This window comes from Corvus moneduloides, chromosome 1 (genome assembly GCF_009650955.1).
Source record: "Corvus moneduloides isolate bCorMon1 chromosome 1, bCorMon1.pri, whole genome shotgun sequence".
In the NCBI taxonomy this organism is placed as follows: domain Eukaryota; kingdom Metazoa; phylum Chordata; class Aves; order Passeriformes; family Corvidae; genus Corvus; species Corvus moneduloides.
In genome coordinates this window covers 20,591,858-20,606,606 of record NC_045476.1, presented here as the reverse complement: position 1 = coordinate 20,606,606, position 14,749 = coordinate 20,591,858, and the positions used below count along the sequence as shown (strand labels likewise).

The 14,749-nt window shown below is 43.0% G+C and overlaps 1 protein-coding gene across 2 annotated transcripts; it reads left to right on the top strand.

Moving 5' to 3' along the window:
* The first annotated feature begins 4,134 nt into the window (after window positions 1-4,134).
* Window positions 4,135-14,749, top strand: MSRB2 (methionine sulfoxide reductase B2). 2 transcript variants are annotated; one of them, XM_032101321.1, is made up of 6 exons: window positions 4,135-4,377; window positions 4,470-4,633; window positions 5,602-5,708; window positions 6,692-6,768; window positions 11,053-11,200; window positions 13,687-14,749. In XM_032101321.1, exons 2-6 carry the CDS (start codon window positions 4,525-4,527, stop codon window positions 13,792-13,794), a joined length of 549 nt encoding a protein of 182 aa, XP_031957212.1. In that variant the 5' UTR covers window positions 4,135-4,377; window positions 4,470-4,524; the 3' UTR covers window positions 13,795-14,749. The 2 variants fall into 2 exon arrangements, with proteins under 2 accessions (XP_031957212.1, XP_031957213.1); XM_032101322.1 differs by having other exon boundaries at window positions 4,456-4,633.

Genomic DNA, 14,749 nt, shown 5'->3' with positions numbered 1-14,749 from the left:
ATGATTTTGTGCTTTCCCAGATTAGAAAATACATTAAAAATAAAACTTTGGGGGCTCACTTAGGAGAGAAGGAAAGGAGATTCATAATTTCACTTACATGAGCCCCAAATTAAAAAATACATCTACAATGAATGAATGGGAATAAAACTTGTTCTTGTGAGCCCCATTCCTCAGTAATTCCCATTTGCTGGGAAAAAGGCAAACTCTGTTATCAGGGAAGTCTATTGGAGAGAGCCATTTTCCCCATCAGAGTGTGAAACATGACACACCCTACTCTTAAATCATTTCTATTTTACTTTTTTATGATTCAATCATGAATTAGCTTTTTCTGCATTTGTAATGAGAGAATAGAACAGATGGTCAGGGCTTAGTTCAGGGTGATAAATCCATTAAGATAACCTACAGAAAGCTGCTGCTATGGCCATTGCTGCCAAATAGGTGTTCATTCAATGCTCTGTTCAGGCTTTGGTTACAGTCTGGAAGAACCATCTCAGTTCTTCACTACCTTGGGGTACAAGGGATAAGAAATCACACACAAGTTTGTAGAATGTATTATTACTGTCTATGTGACTTAAGAAATTTGGATGGTGTGGTACAGGGGATGCATAGGGCAATGCAGGGAAATAGCCTGGATTTGTTGCTTCCCAATAGCTGCCCCTGAAGATACGTGTACTCCATACCAGACTGCATGTCTGGGGCTCATTTGCAGAGTAGAGTTTTCTGTCAAGGAGTGATTGCAAACTATCCATTTAACTTTGAATTCATGCCTTAATTTGTTATGCAAGAGATTTCTCAAGGCATTTAGAATCCTAGAGTAATTTATACTGGATGGGACTTGTGGAGGGCATTTGGTCTAATCCAATTCAAAGCATTTGTCACAGTGGACCAAACCGATAGGTCCCTTCCAACTGCAACTATTCTATTCCGTTCTGTTCTGTCCTGTTCTGTTCAAATTCCAACCTTAGACTCCAACAGAAGGCTTCCACTTAAGCTAGTCCACAAATATGACCTATTACTTTCCAAAAATAAAGGTTAGAATAATCAGGTATCCTATAGCTTATGATTAGCAAAAAGAGGTATTAAACCATAAAGCAAACAAAGAGAGAAGTTGTGTGTTCATTATTTCTGATGATGTCTTTGACCTGAATCACATCAGGCTGCTCCATAAATTAATCTAAGCAGAATCCGTAGATCAGCTTCAGGGAGTTTCAGATCTGCATTCAGTCTTTGTGTGTCTCTGGAAACCAGCAATACCCTTTTCCAAGGTACTTTGACACTTCTGCTTCTAATAAATTTTGCCCAAATCCCTTTCCATCACTGGAATCCAGCAACAGAGAATTACCACGTATCTTATGATAGTGTTTCCATGTGGAAACAGTATCTCCATATACCAAAAGCTCATAGTTTCATTGCACCCGAGTGTCTGGAGCCCGGCTGTGGAGCTGTATCAAGTCTATTAGAGGAGAGAGAAGACTCTGCTGAGGAAGGACGTGGAGTTCCTGCAGTATCTCCTACAAAAGCATTGAGGGTTTCTGTGGGGGAAGACGGAGCCCCCCACAGATACAACCTACCTCTGAAGGGCTTATGCCAGGCCCCTGTTCTTCACTCCCCAGGGGCCTCGGCGCACAGCATCACTACATATGGCACCTCCAAGACAAATTGTTGTGTGTTGAGCTCCCACATGTTTCAATGGAACCACCCCATAGGAGGGGGCATACACGAGGTATGACACAGTGAGCAGAAGAAAACCGATTGCATACAAATGCATACAAAATAAAACCACCACAATTTCAGTGTTTTTTTCCATACATAGTAATGTCGAGGGGCTTTATTAACAAACGCTGTGTGAGCAGAGGTTTGAATTTGAGCAGGGCTCATTTCACTTCTGCATCTCACTGCTTCCTGGCTGACTGCTCAGTATCTGCCAGTGTAGGCATTACATGGTGCTCTGCTCCCAAAGCTGTCAGTCAAGACAGAGCCTGAGCCAGGAAATGGTTGGAGCCCAAATAAATATTAGCAAGATAGTCTGGACTGTGACTGCTTCCTTCTTCCCTCCTGCTCTTGCCTTCACATGTGCTGCTGCTGCCTCAGCACAGAGCCACCCTATGGGAGGAGCTGAGGAGCTTCTCCCCAGCTACACGTGTCTAATGGGACACTGTGCTATGGATGAGTGACATGTATGGATGCAGCTTGTGTACATGCTGGAGTCAGGTGACATTTCTAACAATAAATCTGCTGAATTACAACTCGGGGAGAATTTACATGAAAATTTACATAATGTAGCTAGGGGAGATTTTTAACTGCTTCCCCTTGTGTATAAGGGAGAAAAAAAATAGGACGAAAATGAAGTAACAGCTTAATTGGCTTTTAGAACAGTCTATGGGGAGAAAGGCAGGCTGGATGTCTGCCTAGCTACACGGCTTGGTGTGTGCTGTAACCATGGGAGGCAACATTACAGGCATGACAGGACAATGATTTGGTTTTTCAGCACTGAAGATCTGAAAAATGAATTACCTCCAGCTGGGAGGGGTTTGTTTTCCACTTGAGGAAAGCCTGTCATGCTGGTTTGGATGACTGCAGGTCACGCTTCTGTTGGAGGGGAAAATGGAGGATCTGCTCCACCATGCACCACCTCAAATGTGGATCACAGCTGTTGGGATGAATGGGATCTGCCTCTTCCACCACCACCCTCATTTTAATAAAGGAGTGGCTTGCAGTGAGCTGGGTAACTGAGAGAATGATGAGGCTTGGGCTGATGAGCCTGATGCCTTCTGCTCCCACTGCCCCTCAGGTGCCCACTTCCCTTGCCACAAACTAAGGAAAATGGCACAGCAGCAGACCTCTGTTGGTTCAGTTCCCACTGCCTCAAAACTGCTGCATTTTGGGATGGTACCAGTAACAGAGACCTGCAAGGAAGATACTGACAGTTCATTTTTTATTTTATTTTGTCTTTAAAAAAGGCACCAGTTAAATCTATGTCAATTACATGAAAACATGCAAGTTTAGGGACTAACCACTTTCTCTCATCCTCCTTCATTTCTCAGATAATTCAGGGAGAACTCTATTGATTACTTGACCTCCTCAGGAGCAAACACTGTCTGAGATTAAGAACAGGAATGTGAGGGAAATGCCTCTTTTCCACAATTGAGCTGGAGACAGAGGCCAGGAGTGACACCATCACCCCCTCCCACATTCCAGCCCTAAGCCAGTTGCAGAACTGAGGGAGTGTCAGATTGGGTCTCTCCTCTCCAAGGCTCCCTAACATGTTCCAACTCCCTTCTAAACCATGGCTAAATGACTGATATAAGATGCCATAGGGGTAAGCTAGAAAATGTTTGGAAAGATCACAGGATCTCACTTCCCAAAATAGCTGAACATGGAAAAACGTTGTCCCTCTGCCTATAGCATGGGATGCTGCCTTCTGCCAGCACCAAAGTGGGCTGGCAAAGCCCTCTCCTCCCTGCCAGCAGCACTGCTCTCCCAACATCCTGAATCACAGTCCCGATTCACAGGTATCACATCTCCAGGATTTTTATCCAGGTACTCTGGCTTCACTGTGTCTTATTACACAGGACAAAGCCATAAATCAGCTGTGTGCCCCTCTCCCCCACCACTGCAGACAGTGAATGCACCATGTAGGAGCCTTGCTGATATCCAGCCTTGGGTGCAATACTCTGTGGATCTGAGCAGAGGCAGTGATTGCAGCCATGGTACTGATCAGATGCTGTGTTGGAACTACCATGCTGCCATGGAGCTCACTGTGTTAGGCATAAGGATGGTTCAATACATATGTGTATATACAGGACTGATCACACAAGACTATTTTTTAGCTTTGATTTTAGAATTAGGCTAGAAGAATTAGACTAAAGAGAAAGTAATTTTGTATTAAACACCATTATTAGCTTTGCTATCCAATGTAATCAAAACACTTCCTTCCACATCCTTCAGAAATGATGAACTAATTCCAAATCAGAAATGTAATTATTGGAAGAAAAGCAGACAGTAGCACTAAGGCTTAACCTGGAAAACTAACTTGTGTTTAGGCCTACCTTTTAGGGACGGGCTGCCAAACTAACACACGTGTCCTGTTACAGGTATATTTATAGGCCAAGCCAAAGCAGCTGTGACTGCAAATCACTCCACGAAAACAGGAAACCCTCAGATGGCACAGCCCCTTCGCCATTCCTCGATCAATAGCACTGAGAGCAATGCCTGTAACATGCATCCAGGACAGCAAGAGAGCTTTTGCATGCAAGTACCAGACTTGTTCTCCTTAAAAACAACCTAGAATGGTTGCAAGTAAATGTCTCAACAAGATTTTGTTGTGTTTGCAGCTGCAGCGAGTGTTCATTTTTAAGCTGGTCTCTTTGCCTCTCGGTAAGAAGTGATTGAAACCTTTACCTGCAAATGCTGCATCGCCATTTAAGCGGGTGCTTTACTCATTGCCTTTGTGAGGTCTGATTCTTTAGGTGGAACGCAGAGATTACACACGGCCGGCGTCTTCCCCGGTCCCGCCCCGTCGCTATGGCGGCTCATCCGATCTGGAGGATGCTCGGGAGCCGCCGCCTGCTCGTCCTGCTCCGCTCCCCGCTGCCGAGCGCCGGCCGCGCCCGCGCTGCGCACAGAGGCACAGGTACCCCGGCCTGGAGCGTGGGGAGGGGGAAAGGGCATCCCTGTGCTCGCCGTCTTCTGGCCGCTCAGGAAGGGCTACGTTAGCATGCTGTAGGTTTTGGTCTTGAATTGGCAGGCTAAACTGGGGGGTTTTTGGTTAAACTATCATTTTAAAATTCATTTCTCCCTGCCCTCCCCGCCCAGTCTCACCTCTACCTTGCAAGAGATGAATGCAGGTAAGCGTTCATTCCTCAGGAGCTGATTGTTTTTCGAGGATTCCGTGCTGATGGGAGATAGGCTGGGAGGTAATTCCCCACCTCAGACCTCTTGATTTTTAAACTATTTTACTTGCTGTTTTTCAGACAGTCTATTAATTCTTTGCCAGTCCCATACCACCATAAGTGTTCTTGGTGTGTACAGACTCACGGGATGTGTTACTGGAGGTTTGCACCATGATGGGTGACTTCTGCTCTGCTGTTGTGTGTCCTTCACTTAACTATGGCCCCTCTTCTCTTGGGCTGCACGTGTTGCTTTCTTCCAGGGTTCCTTCAATGGGGCCTGTGGAAGTTGCTAGTGTTCCATAGCTGATAGATGAACATTACTTCTGGTTTCTGAGCATTTCCAAGAGGTTTGCCAAACCTTTTAGTGATACCCAGGGATGAAGAAGGAGCGCCAGCAGACCAGCAGTTATCCTGAGCCAGGGCAGATATGGGCATGCACTGGGAGAGTGGATGGTATCTTGGGTCATAGGTGCCCATTTCCTTTACAAGCCTTCCCAAGCCTTCTGGTTTGCTGGAGCTGCTCTCTAGATGTAGCACACCAAACAGGAAGTAGATGCAAAGTCCTGCATTCACCCCTGCTCACTTCTCTGAACTGCCCTCTGTGCTCGGTCTGTACCCATAGAAACTTTGGGAGAACAGAGATGATAATGGAAAGCATTAATGGAATTTAAGTTATGTTACTAAATTATCTTTCTGTATCTAACTGAAGACACGGGCTCTCTCACTATACAAGCTGAAGCAACTGTTGCTACAGACTGGAAAAAAAAATTAACTCCGGAACAATTCTATGTTACGCGAGAAAAAGGAACTGAACCGGTGAGCAAAAGTGCTAATGCTGTCCAAGGGTGAGCCACCTCCTCTGCCTGCTGGGCACAGAAAAACCTGCCTTGGGGAGCTGTCACCACTCAGTTGCTTCACAGGATTTCTCCTGCCTTCCTGTGGATGAAAGTTAGACTCAACATATGGAACAGGGTGGATTTTGTTCTGACCTAGATTGTTTTGCAGATGAAAAAACATTCTGCATTCTTTTCATATTTTATTGTTTGGTTTTTTCTGGGATACTTTGCTGCCAAATCAACTGTTTGTGTGGTGGGAGTAGAGGCCCCTCCAGAGGAGGGGGAGATCATATTTTTATCCTGTAGTCTCCTTTTTTTGACCATATGTAGATTAGCCATGGAAATCTTAGACATAGCTCTCCCTTCAGGAGATGGGTTCTCCCTCATGTGCCAGATCACCCACCCACATGTCCCCACTTTTCCTCCTACTGTGGTGGAGGCCATGTAGCATTGTGGGTGCAGAGCTGGTTGTCCCTAGCCCAGAGCCAGGACTCCTGCACACATGGAGCATGTGCCATGGGATTAAGTCATGTGAGCTGTGCCCAAATCCATATCTGTAAAATAAGGATCCTGGTACCGGACCATGCAGGAAGGAGGAGAGTTCCTTTGTAAAGCCACTTTAAAGTTGTGGCAGTACATAGCAGAGCCCTGGCCTTTGGGATCCTGCACATTTCACCAGTCTCTTGGAGGTCACGACTCCATCCTTGGTACCTGGATGATTTATGCATCTGACTAGTCTCAAGAGTTTGTGGGGGTAGGGGGTAGTCTTCACTACTAATCCAAAGGCATCCTCCCCGTCATTTCTTCAGGCTGCTAATGTTTGTTCTTCAAAGCCCCCCTGCGAAGCCTTCTTTTTATGGTTTTTCTCCTGTTTTGAATCTGATTCCTACATGCTTCTTCCAGATGGTGAGCTTTTAAAGACCTGCATTGTTAACTTGTCTTTTTTCCTTCCTATGTTAAAAGCCATTCAGTGGGATCTATCTGAATAACACAGAATCAGGAATATACTGCTGCGTGTGCTGCAATGCCCCACTCTTCAGGTAACGTCCTTTGGATTTCATGACATCTTTAACATGTACTAATTGTGGCAGGAGGGGCAATGTCTTTTCATGAATGGCATGGGAAGTGTTGGTCAGAAGAAAAATCCCTTGGTGCCCAAGTGCTGTGTGTAAGTCTTCCAAGATGCCTGTGGTGATACAGATACCTGGTACACCTTTTTCTTGAGCCCATGAGGATTGCCAGTGACCAGCATGCAGCTGCCGCATCAGGGTCTGCCTGTTTCTCCTGGCACACACTGTTCTTTTTGGTTAATAATAATTCTCTGTTTAAGAGGTCCTTAAGCCACAAGCTACCACAAAATATGCGTATTTATGCATAAGTATCACTGTGTGTTTGCTCTGTTCTTGTGCTCCTCCATACTCATCTTCTGCCACCCGTGCTGCTTGGTCTGCCTTTGTCTACTGTTGTGATGTTCTTATTGCTGGGTCCCTCACACTGGAGCTGAGACCTTCTCTTCATCCACACCGCCTCTTCATTCCCTAAATTAAATTCCACTATTCTTGCCTTTTTGGTTACATCTACTTTTTAAAGCCTGGCTGCAAATGACTGCACAGTTAACCTCTGTGCTCTTTACAATACTATATATTTTGCAACTTCATTAATGTCTAAGTAAAAGGAAATAGAGTGCCTTGGAGTAGGATGTGCAGAGGGTGTTCTGTTCTCTGTAACTGAACCAGGAAAGACAGTTTCTCATATTTTTAGTCTAGAAAATAGCCCTTATTTATTCCCAACTGAGAATGGAATGAAATGTGGCTGATATGCTCAAGTTTACGAAGACTTAAAAGGATGAATCACAGATTAGAACTTCAAATTATACTAAAGATCAAGAGATCTGCTTAGTAAAAAAAGGACGGGAAAATGTAATGGAAGTATTGAAAATAAACCGAAACCAAGCAATTTAATGATAATTGTGCACAAATAATTTTCCTTTGGCCAAGTGCAGAAAATTATTGTTATGTAAACATGCATTTGCTTAAATGTATAATTTTCTATAGAGGTTTGCTACTGAACACTACTAAATAAATTTATTTCTGATGTTAGCTCAGCATTACAAAATATTCTGAAGACTGATATAAAACCTAAAAATGCCTCTGGAAAATTCAGATAAATTAGAAAAAATGTAAATTACTAAGCTGTAGATGAGTTCCTTCAATTCCTTCAGATTTTTCTTCAATTTAGGCATCTTTTGTATTAGACAATTTATATTGACAGGCCAACATGGAGAGACAAACACTGGAGGGAATTGCTTCTGTTGTTAAACTAGTAACAAAACAGCAATATAACTGAACAGTCAGCCTGCCTTTTGCACTGTCCAGCTCTCAGAGAGTATAAGCACTTTTCTTTGCAGCACAAGATAATGCTAAGCCTCACAGACAAAAAAACCCAAACTTTCAGAAAAAAAAAAAGCCTTGTAAGAAAATTGGAAACTATTAAATGTGCAAAATGGTCTGAAAAGATCTTTTCTATGGAGGAATTATGCTGTGGAGAGCACTAGCAATGAGGGGGCGAAATGGTATTGGATGAGAGACTCATTCATCATATTTATTTCCTAGTCCATTAAAAATGTTCTTTCTTTTTCAAATGCATTAGATCATTAGCTACAGGTAAACATGAAGTATTTCTTCCTTCTTTGAAACATGTGTGTATACATTTATACCAGAATTTATTACCTTCTGCTACCAAATATTCATTTGAATGAGTTGGAAATACATGGAACAAACCCCTAACCTTTTAAGACAGCAAATTGTGGTACTTTAATGAAATTTCAAACCTTCATCAAACCATAAACCTACAGCTGAGATTCATACAGCAAAAAGCACTTTTTAGAATTATCTGGATTCCATCCAGGACGACTGAAAGAGGGATCAAAGTAAATGACATGTGCTGGAGGAATGGCGTGTTGAAGGCTAATCTAATGCATATGTTTAGGGAAAGTCCATTTATCCATAAATTAAGTGGTGAAATACTTCAAAGGACAAATATGATCTTGAACAGCAATATTTTTGGGTACTAAAATGTTTCTATTAGGGAATCTAAGTGATATTACTGTTAATAAAACCACACAGAGACCATTTCTGTTGAGAGCTAGTTTAACAGCTCAAAAGATTGTTCCTTTACCAGTGGAAAACATCTACAATAAACTTAAGTATTGTGAGTGGCATGTAAGGAACAGGGTCAGATGCAGAATCTACACAGTGTTAAAGACCTTTTTTGGCTCTGTGGGTTTTCAAAGAGGATCTTTGTATCTATGTGTGAATAAACATAAGGATCCCTGTGTCAAAAAATAAGGAGTTTTGATAAAAAAAGAAACAGAACAGATGTATGTAAGGGAAGCTCAGAAGTCATGCATTGATATGTGTCCCACAGGTTATTCTTGGGGACTCTGTATCTGGTAGGCACAGTGTTCATGTGGTTTTGTGGCAGGGAAAGCAGGGAGCCCTCTTTGGCTGCAAAGAAACAGACCTGAAGCCCTAAAGACCTTGATGTACAGTGTCTGCAAACTGCATTTGCTTCAGAGCAGGCTGCTTCTGTGCTGTGTCCTATTTCTCTCCAGTTTTATGGAGAGGAGGGGAAGGAGAACTTTTCTCATGGCTGTTTGTGCATTGATGTAAAGGACTAAGCAACATCCCACACAAAAACTAGCCTTTGGTCATTCTGTGCTTGCAAATCTTTTATTTCCACAGCTGCATTACTCAATGACAGCGCTGTACAGATGATTATAAAAATGCTGACTCACGCCCTGTTCTTTGGGTTGGATTTTTTATGCTTTTTTCCCAGTTTTTTTGCCTTATCTTTCTAAAAGGCACTGCAATGAAGATTTTCAGATTTTTTGCACTGTTAATAACCTACAAAAATATACATGCCATATACCACATACTTTGTTTATATTCTATCTTAACCAACGTTTTAATCCCCTTGATCAAGAGCTGTTACTGGTGTTGATGTCTCTGTCCACCACTAGATGCCGGTAAGAGCATTAGGTTTGCAAAACTGGAAAAAAACCATGGGAAATCGAGAGGAAATGGTTGTGGTGAATCTCCAGACTACTGATCTGAGAAGCATGTGAACCTATCTTCATTTCTTGTTCTGGCTCACGCGAGGTCCCTCTTTGATAAGAGAAGGTTCATATTGCTGTCAAAGCTTGCACAATTTTAAATAGGAGGGATTATCTATACCAAATCCCCAAAATATCTTCTGGTCATATTTGCCAATACACTCTAGGTTTTAATATGCAGCTAAACAGTGTTGGTCACCCTGGATGTTAACAGGAGGCACCCACAACCTGACAGTCTGTTGTGCTGTTTCTTATGGCTGCAATTATCTTGGGAAAAGCAGATCTTTGTGCTGTGAGGATTTGTCATTGGTTGATTGATGGTTTGAACAAGGCTCTGTTTGATTTTCCAAACCAGCTTGATGGCTGACTGCAAGACAAAGCCTCCATCATCATCAGGCACAAGCCTGGTCTGGTGGGCCAGCCTAGCCTTTGTCTATTCTTCATTTCTTCTTGTAAACCCTTTTTTTCTGAGATTGCTGGATTGGGCCAGGCTTCAAACTGCAACTCTGTAGGTGTAATTCAGCTGAACACTATAGCATTTTGGGGTTGTTTAGCCTGGAGAAAAGGACACTCAGAGGTGACCTTACCACTCTCTATAACTTCCTGAAAGATGGTTGTGGTCAGGTGGGGGTTGGTCTCTTTCTCCAGGCAGGAACTGACAGAACGAGAGGACACAGGCTTAAGCTGTGCCAAGGGAAATATACGTTGGATATTAGGAAAAAGTTTTTCATGGAAAGAGTGGTGAAGTACTGGAATTGTCTGCCTGGGGAGGTGGTGGAGTCACCAACCCTGGCTGTGTTTAAAAAAAGATTTTATGTGGCACTTGATGCCGTGGTTTAGTTGAGGTGTTAGGGCATGGGTTGGACTTGATGATCTTAGAGGTCTCTTCCAACCTGGTGATTCTGCGAGCATAGTATTACTATAGCATAGTTGTCAGATAAAACCCTTTTCCAAGCTTTATAAAATACCAACCTGTCATTGAAATAGAAACAGTGAGGCAAAATCTCCTGTTGTGAGCTGATCAAGAATTCCCTTTGGAAAAGAGTTTCCAGCACAGCTTGATGCCAATGAGAAAACTTCTACCGTGCCAAATATTATTAATATTGGTACATCACAGGAATGAGGGGAAAAGCCAATGTTCTTAATAGAAGCAGACTCTTTTTTAACATCTCTGTCATTAATTAATAAGAAGATCTGGTTTCCACTATAGCTCAGAGAAGAAGTACAATTCTGGGACTGGATGGCCATCTTTTTCTGAGGCTTATGGTGCTTGTGGCAGAGATGAAAGCAATACCAATATCATGAGACGACCAGATAATTCACTGGGATCAACTAGAACTGAAGTTGTCTGCAAACAGGTATGTTTATTTTGGAGATGATACACAAAGACACAAATCTTAGCAGATAAGTTTTGTTTGTGCCCATGAATGAATCTACCTAAATACAGCAGTGAGAATTACAGTACTGCTGGAGCCATTCTGTCTCAGCCCGGGGTGAAGAAAAGTACGTGACTGGGGAAAGCAGTTGTGTATGTATAGCCAAAGGCTGGAGTTCAGACAGAAAATTTACTCAAGGTATGCTGCAAGGTGTGGCAAGAGACAATAGAAGAGACCCTGAGGTAGGGTCCATGCATTTGGCCCATGACAGGGACAGTTCTTCCTCATTCAGTCTTGCTAAATATTTGCTGTAGATGTTCTTAAAATATGCAGAGATTGAGACACCAGCCACTGAAGCCATTTGCAGCTATTACTATCTGCCTTCCAGGGGGGTGACTGTGCCCTGCATCTCCATAGCTATTTTCTGTGGATTCTCTTGTTTCACAGAAGCCACCCTTCTATTTTTTCTAGCTATTTTGACTCCCTCAGTCATCTCCTTTCTGGACTAGAAAGGTCCAGTTCCTTCAACCATTCCTTTTTATGCAGTGCTTTTTAGTGTGCTGATCATCCTGTTGCTCTGTTTTGCATTCTTTCTGATTGACCCTTTTCCTTCTTGAAGTAGAGTGCAAGGCTGGACATAGCACTGCAGCTGGGCCCAGCAGGCAGCAGGGTGTAGAGGCTGTTCAGGTGTGTTAGAAATGGTGTTCCTGTCCTTACACCTTTACATTTCCACAGTCCATATTACACAGACACATTTATTTTGGGATCTGCTGTAACACCCAGGTTCTTTTTCTAAAGAACTGCCACCCCTAACCATTTCTTCCCAACCCTGAATCTGTTTCTTACTTTTGTTAAGGTATAAAAGTATGCAATTGAATCTAATGAACTGTATCTCAGATTTGGGGGGTTTTTTATGTCTGTGTGTGTCTGTTTTTCTAAACTGCTACGATAGTTAATGCTGTCCTTCAGTGTGCTTGCAGCAGGCTTTGGTACATCTGCAAATGTAACAAGTCCATTATCTTGGTAGTGTTCACATTTGCAGCCATATGCAGCAAGCACCTTCAAGAACTGCAGCTGAAGACCTTCCAATTTTATTATGTCACCAATAGCTGTACTGAGTCTAATTTATTCACCTCAGTAATTTGAGAGGGGAATCCTTAGTTGATCTGTGAGAATGACCTACAGTGACTTACTAATTAACTTGATATTTTCATGATATATTGAGATGTCTAGATCCTCTCATTTATTTCCTATACTTTCTGACATTAATACCTTTTGACTTGCTCTTCTGGGATCTGCTTGTTTGGGAGCAGATACTTGCCCACTGACCAGATGTGATTCCTTGTCACTCCCCAGGATGCTACCAGTCACACAACTCAACAGTAATTTAATCATAAAAGATTCTTAATTCAGAATAGATACATGAGGTAACAGCATAATGTTGGTCCATAAGTGCAATGGTAATAACGCAATAACAATGGTTTCTGGTCACCAGTGCTGTTCCCCAGGGCTCAGTGTTGGGACCAGTTCTGTTTAATATCTTCATCAGTGATCCAGATGGGGGGATCAAGGGCACCCTCAGTCAGTTTGCAGACACACTGAGTTGGGTGGGAGTGTTCATCTGCTGGAGGGCAGGAAGGCTCTGCACGGGGATCTGGACAGGCTGGATTGATGGGGAGAGGCCAGAGCTCTGAGGTTCAATAAGGCCAAGTGCCTGTGCCTGCCCTTGGGTCACAACAACCCCTGCAGTGCTACAGGCTGGGGACAGAGTGGATGGAAAGATGCAAGCTGGAAAAGGACCTGGGGGTGCTGGTCAACAGCAGCTGAACATGAGCCAGCGAGTGCCCAGGTGGCCAAGAGGCCAATGGCATCCTGGCCTGGATCAGCAACAGTGTGGCCAGCAGGACCAGGGCAGTGATTTGAGGCCACACCTCAAATCCTGGGTCCAGTTTTGGGCCCCTCAATTTAGGAAGGACATTGAGATGCTGGAGTGTATGCTGGATGCAGGAGAAGGGCAACAAAGCTGGGGAAGGGTTTGGAGCACAAGTCCAATGAGGAGCAGCTGAGGCACCTGGGGGTGTTTAGTCTGGAGAAGAGGAGGCTCAGGGGTGACCTTATCACTCTCTGTAACTGCCTGAAAGGAGGGTGCAGCGAGGTGGGGGTCAGCCTCTTCTCCCAGGTAACTGAACGAGAAGACATGGCCTCAAACTGTACTGGGGAGGTTCAGCCTGGACATCAGTGGGAATTTCTTCATGAAAAGGGTTGTTAAACATTGGAATGGACTGCCTGGGGAGGTGGTGAAGTCACCATCCCTGGAGGTGTTCAAGAAAAAACTGGACATGGCATTTAGTGCCATGGTAGTGATCAGTCAAAGACGGACTCTATGAACTGAGAGGTCTTTTCCAACCTAAATGATTCTGTCATTCTGTAACAATACAATAATAAAATAGCAATAATTTCTGTTGCAGTGTGACGCCCATCTAGGCCATGTGTTTGATGATGGACCCACACCTTCTGGGCAGAGGTTCTGTATCAACAGTGTTTCATTAAACTTCAAACCAGGCTCTGGTCAGTGAGAAGAGGCTCTCTCTGGCTTGCAGAACATTCTTTCTCTGCTCATACACGCTCATGCACGCTTGTGAAAAACTCTCATGCTTTTAATATATAACTCAAATTTTAGTATTTTTGCTGTAGTAGCTTTGTTTTCCAGGTGTTATCATTGTTGATAAAATACATATTTTTGTTTTAACTCTTTGGCAGTCTATCTTTTCATGGTTAATGTGATGTGTTGATCTGCTTATTGTATTTTTTGATTTAAAAAAAGTACCTGTGCAATAGTTCACATTCACAGCTGTCATCATTAACTGTATTGAGGCTGCTGAAATGAGGTGCTCTCCTGAACCTGACTGCCTATTCTGAACAGTAGTTGTGGCCCTCAGGAACACAGATGTACATGGCTGATCATGGCAGAGCTTATACTTCTGTAAAATCATCGTATCCTTCTAAAGGGAAGCAAAAATAACATGAATCTTCAAATAAGGTCTGAGGGGGTTTTTTCCCCCTAATGTGAGAGACCTTTAGCTGAGCCAAGTGACTTTTCTATGAACCCATAAAAGCAAAGTCCTGAAGAAGGACCTAATTAAAACTATTTCAGGCAATGGAACCAGTGGAGACATGGAGTCTTTCTTCTTTTAAATCAATTATTTTCATTGTGTGTCCAATAGCAGAGCTGAAATAGGGTTTGCTCCAGAAACTTCTCTTACAGCAATTATATGATAATAATGTAATGATATGTGTCATATTTTCAGACTTCTGTTATCACTTGTGTATTTCAGAATCCAAAAATGAAAATGAAATTAACTGTATTTGGGGAAAATAAATCAGCATCAAAGACCAGGTTTGGTAAAGTGATGCTTTTGATGCCTTGTCTGTTCTTCCTTGTACAAGTTTGTAAATACTTCTGCATTCTCCCAAGCATTGTCATTATGGTTTGCCCTAACAGCAAAATAAATCCTACATCTGTTAAATTGA